Source organism: Trichomycterus rosablanca, chromosome 1 (genome assembly GCF_030014385.1).
Source record: "Trichomycterus rosablanca isolate fTriRos1 chromosome 1, fTriRos1.hap1, whole genome shotgun sequence".
Lineage (NCBI taxonomy): Eukaryota > Metazoa > Chordata > Actinopteri > Siluriformes > Trichomycteridae > Trichomycterus > Trichomycterus rosablanca.
The window spans coordinates 32439224-32444652 of NC_085988.1; the positions used below are offsets into that span (position 1 = coordinate 32439224).

Consider the following 5429-nt stretch of genomic DNA (forward strand, 5'->3'; position numbering starts at 1 on the left):
CAGTCGGATAGCGCAAAACGGATCAGATGGATAGATGCTGAAGGAAAACGGATGGGCACAGCACCAAGTCGTTCCCATCACCTACACTGCATTTAACAGACTGGCTACATGTGAGCTTTAATATTATACAGTACAGAGCGCACCAGACTCCGTGCCAATGTGACCGAGTCCGGGGGCACTTCTGGAAAACACTGCTCAAAGTAAAGTGGGTGGTTTAGCTGGGATATTCAGCATGGCATATCCTCAGGGCTACTTGTACCAGGCGTCCAATACTCTGGCTCTGTACTCATGTCCTTCATTTGGCTCGGGTGCGTTATCTGTTCCGCGCACTGATGAGCTGGGCAGAGGAAACTCCGGCTCTGCTTTCGCTCCTTACGCAGGATCTACAGCTTTCAGTAGCCAGACTGCAGCATTCACCTCGCTCCAGTATGGATCTGAACCTGCGACAGCTCCCCAGTTCTCCTCATTCGTGGTGAGTCTGCCACAGCCATCACCTAATGATTAATATGACATGATAACTGATGCCCATTTTGGCACTGCATGAACTCTAAACTTTTAAAACACTGCTGGACTTCCAGTGCTCCGAGCGCCTTTGTCTTGATCTTTCTTGTGTTAATTAGTTTGTGTTTAAGTAACCATTTTTTTCCTGGTCAGGGTCGCGGTGGGCCCCGTGTCCCGCGCAAAGCAGGAATAGATTCTGGAAAGGGCGCCAGTCCATCATAGGACAAACCACACTCATACAGTAACTCAGTCTGATCCAGGGTCAATTAACCATTTGCCAGTAAACCATTTGCATGTTTTGAGGAGGTGGGAGGAAACCGGAGTACCCACAGGATCGAACAAATCCACAAGACCTTTGGTTGGTGTGCGGTACCCACTCTATCAGCTGCGCCTATACATAGGATGATAAACAATTACCTCTGCCAACAATAGCATATATCTTCTTTTGTAGTCTGAACCGCGGTTACCAGGATTTGTTTGAGAAACAGGGGTTGAGTAAATACTGAAGTGGCTTTTATGAGCAGTCGGGGAGACAGATTTATCTGTGCTGTATTCTTGTTAACACAAGAGATGTTTAACATTAAGGCAGTTGAGTGATTTACTTAATAATAATAATAATAACAACTGTAATAACTGCATCTAGCAGACGCTTTTATTTTAAACGACTTTACAATTGTAACTGATACAATGAATGCAACTGACGGTTAAGCGCCCTGTTCAGGGGCTTGAACCAGCAACCTTCTGATTATTAATTGCCAGAACCTTAACCACTAAGCTATTGTTGTCACTTATTTCTGTATGTATTTATTTATTTATTTATAGTTAAAAAGCTTAAATGCAGGAAAAAAGCCTACAACAAAATTTCCAGTTACTGCCTTTTAATACTGACTTGCAAACATTGTATAATATCAATAAAAATAATACAAATAAATAAAAAATAAAAAAAGAACACTCACGGAATGCACATATATTGCGTTATATATTTTAATACGTTGGCAGTCAATAAAAATAAAAATATCCAAGAGAACAGGGTGGGAAGGTGGTGAAGCTGCAGAGTGGCTGGTGGATATAGGACGTCGTATTGCCAGCTTTGTGTTAATTCTAGGTGTTCGTATTTGTTTTCTGCTTTTACATGGCTTCTTCCCATCTCCAAACAACACACAGAAGGTAAACTTTAAATTGCCCCTAGTTGTGCATGGATTGGCGCCCTACCCAGCATGCATTTCTGCCTTGCACCCAGTGTTTCTGGGTGGCATCGGTCCCACTACAAAATTGACAAGGATTAAATAGTCAGTTAAAATAAACCATAATAAACACGCACACAATTCCTCTAGTTAATTATACCGTACAGTATATAAAAATGAGAAACTAAAGCACTAAATCATTTACATCATCTAAGGAGAATGTTTCTCAGTTAAAATATACCGGTTTGTAGAAATAAAGACATGAGAAATTAGTACGCTCATTTATACGCACTGAAACTAATTTTATAGGCCTGTACGACAAACCGCACAGCATCGTTGTCATTCTGAAGCACTATTAATAGGATATAATTAAATAAAGTGTCACCACAAGCTATAACGCTATAAAATTGGGGGAAACAGCATTAATAAAGGCAACCAGTTAGGATAATTGTTTAAATGGCATTTCAGACTATAAACTCAGCTTCAAATATTTCTAAATATTTTTAATCCAAGTCTTTTACGAGAGAAAATCTAATATTTGCATGTTTGTTTTGATGTTTATGTACACATCCTTTTGGTAAAAAAATATATATATATAAAATACATTTTTCTGTATATAAAAAAACCGTATTACATTAGTGTAATGTATCTGTGATGTGACTGCTGCAGGGTTCTCCGTATGAAGCGTCTGCAGGTCTGGCTGCATCTCTGGGTTATCCTCATCCGTACGCCGCTCCGCTGCCAGGCTTCTCCCTCGGAGACCCAGCTTATCGCAAAAACGCTACCCGGGATGCCACTGCCACTCTCAAAGCTTGGCTGAGCGAACACAGAAAGAACCCGTACCCCACCAAGGGCGAGAAGATCATGCTGGCTATCATCACCAAAATGACCCTCACCCAAGTGTCCACCTGGTTTGCCAACGCGCGCAGGAGGCTGAAAAAGGAGAACAAGATGACCTGGACTCCGCGAAACAGAAGTGAGGATGAAGACGAGGAAGATAATATCGACCTAGAGAAAAATGATGATGAAGAGAACCCGATTAAAACAGCCGAGATGGCAGAGTCAACCAAAGAATTGGGTAACGTTTTTTTTTTCTTTATGTGATAAAATGCATTTTTATTATTAGTGGCAGTAGTAATAGAAATTTAGTATCTTACAACAAATTCCAATATGCAGTAAAAAGAAGGTTTACTCACTGGTTAAAAATAAATAAATTGTACCAAAATGTGAAGGGCAGCATCAAGTAGGCTATAGCGTTAGATGGTCAAGCTTGATGCACAAAGACCACATAAATAAAGTACTTATTGGTGGTTTTGTTGGCTTAAGCTCTGTTGTGAGAAACTTAAAAATTACAATTAAAAATGCATAGTGGTGATGCATTATTATTATTATTATTATTATTATTATTATTATTATTATTATTATTATTATTATTAATATTATACAAAGCGTGTCAATATGCAACATTTTAGAGATAACACAAAATGAGGTACAGAATAAAGTGGCAATACTCAGAATTTAAAAGTACTATTTTTACTAGCTCAATTATCAATGTATTATTATTATTATTATTATTATTAATAATAATAATATTATTATTATTGTTATTTAGAAAATAAATATACCCCTAACAATATCCTAAAAAAGAAATATTTTAATAATTATTTATTTAAATTAATTATTATTATTATTTAAATTAATATTTAAGAAACAGTGAAATCTAGTCCCTTTAAGTGAATCCTAAAACACATAAAATATATTTCAGAAAATATTTAATACGGAATAATTGAGAAAGCATATTGTGAAAAAATGAAAGGTTCTGTTTCCATTTAGGGTCTATTTAGATTTCAAAAAAATTGGTTTAAAGAGGTTTAACATATCAGGGGCAGTTATTTTGTTTAAAGAATTGATTGTATGTATTGTTCTTGTTGAGGCACATTTTAACACTCAGTTTGTATATATTTATAGGAGGCCTTCAGGTGAATCCAGCACTTCTGCCTGCAGAGAAGCACACCGACGACGAAGCGGATCGTATAATTAACACCTCCAGTCCGAGGAACCGAGACTCATCAGCACCCACGACGTCATCTCCTAAAGTCGTGTCGGACAGAGTGGGATCAGAGACCCTCTCAGATTTGGGAGAGCCACCGAGCAGACTGAATGCACCGGGCGAGAGCGGCCACCCCATATCTGTCATTCATTCTACGAACCCGACCCCCAAACCTAAACTGTGGTCTCTGGCCGAGATCGCTACATCGGATAAAACCGAGAGAGATCGGACGCAGACTTGCGGAGGCGCTCAGAGTCCGCTCATCATCAGTAACAGTGCGTTCTCCCCCTCCCGATCTCCCACACGAGGACCTCCTTTACTCCCCAGACATCTTTACTACGCGTCCGCTTTTTATCCCGCATTCACGAACTACAGCGCCTTCAGCCCGGCGGCGGCTCGCACCTCCAACCCGCTCTGTGGGAACGGATTAATCGAGCCTGGTTTGCACAGAGCACTCAGAGCAAACAACCCTGCAGCTCAGATCTGCAAAGATATCACACATGAGGAGGAAGACTGCAAACGCTAAAATGCTCCTCCTGTGTTCCTGCTTGTTCAGCAGAGATGCGATCAAAAACACCGGATTTTCTTAAAGAAAACTAATGATGAGTTGATGGGAGATGAAGGAAAAGTTGAGACCGCACGTCTCATGTAAATGACACGTTTTGTATTGGAAAGGAATTCTATAAAATGTTACGTCTGAAGTACTTTAAAATTAAAATGTTGCTTCTTTACTAATCCATGTCATGTGAAAGCAGGGTGATGCAAAAGGCCAAAGTTATTCATTTACAATTTCAGATTTCTATAGACTGTTTATGTTTTGTTTTTATTGACTGTTTCATGATCACACAGTGAACGTGACGGCAAGCCTGCCATTTATGGACACTAGTGTAAAACACACATTTTGTCTTTTTTAATCAGGACTAGCAAAAATGAAAAATCACTATGTATTCCATAGTTTAATTAATGTTTTATTTAAACTTGACCACTTGAGATTTGTGTGTGGTGTCAATAAATTATTGATTATTGATTGGTTTTACCCAGCTTGTCAGAGTGCTAACAAATCATCAACTATGCATAAGCAAAATAGTCCAAATCATTTGTTCTATTCACAATACTACACTATATGTCACCTTATGTTCTGTAAACAATGTATACAGAGTCATAACTAAAATCTTATTTTCCACAGTGCAGAAACAATAATCACCCCACACAAATATGACTTCTAGTCAATGAAAAGATAGCAGTGTACATTAACAACATAGAAGTTGTTGGATGAAGTGTGACAGGAGCTGGGAAAAGTGTTAAATAATAAGTCTATTTATTAGCCTATTTATTGATGCGTATATATTATCATGTACCAATATTCTGTTCTTTCACCATAACCAGTTCGTGCGGAGTCCACTCATGCATCAGGTCCCAGTACAAATCGCCCCTATAGACGTGCCAGTTGTTAAACTATTGCCTTTGATATATTTAACAAATGATTGTTCCTGTTGTATTGTTCGGTTTAGGGTCACAGTTTTAAAAACCATATAATATTTACACATCAGTTCCGGTGCACCTTTTAATCACCAAGTCTGTTTGTGATCAGTTGGAGTCCTGTTTGAGTCTTTCAGTTCTATGTTATGTTTTACTCTGTTATGTGGAGGCTTTTAAATAGAGATGCTTCAGTTAATTTTAGATAAGCAGTACAA

The 5429-nt window shown here is 38.5% G+C and overlaps 1 protein-coding gene across 1 annotated transcript; it reads left to right on the plus strand.

Annotated features, from left to right (window-relative positions):
• The first annotated feature begins 232 nt into the window (after positions 1-232).
• Positions 233-4261, plus strand: irx5b (iroquois homeobox 5b). The gene is made up of 3 exons (XM_062998576.1): positions 233-472; positions 2355-2763; positions 3657-4261. Exons 1-3 carry the CDS (start codon positions 233-235, stop codon positions 4259-4261), a joined length of 1254 nt encoding a protein of 417 aa, XP_062854646.1.
• The last annotated feature ends 1168 nt before the right edge of the window (positions 4262-5429 follow it).

Coding starts and splice junctions, on each gene's coding strand:
- irx5b (XM_062998576.1), top strand. CDS start 233: ATGGCATATCCTCAGGGCTACTTGTACCAGGCGTCCAATACTCTGGCT. Junction 473..2,354: donor CCCAGTTCTCCTCATTCGTG/GTGAGTCTGCCA, acceptor TGACTGCTGCAG/GGTTCTCCGTATGAAGCGTC. Junction 2,764..3,656: donor AGAGTCAACCAAAGAATTGG/GTAACGTTTTTT, acceptor TATTTATAGGAG/GCCTTCAGGTGAATCCAGCA.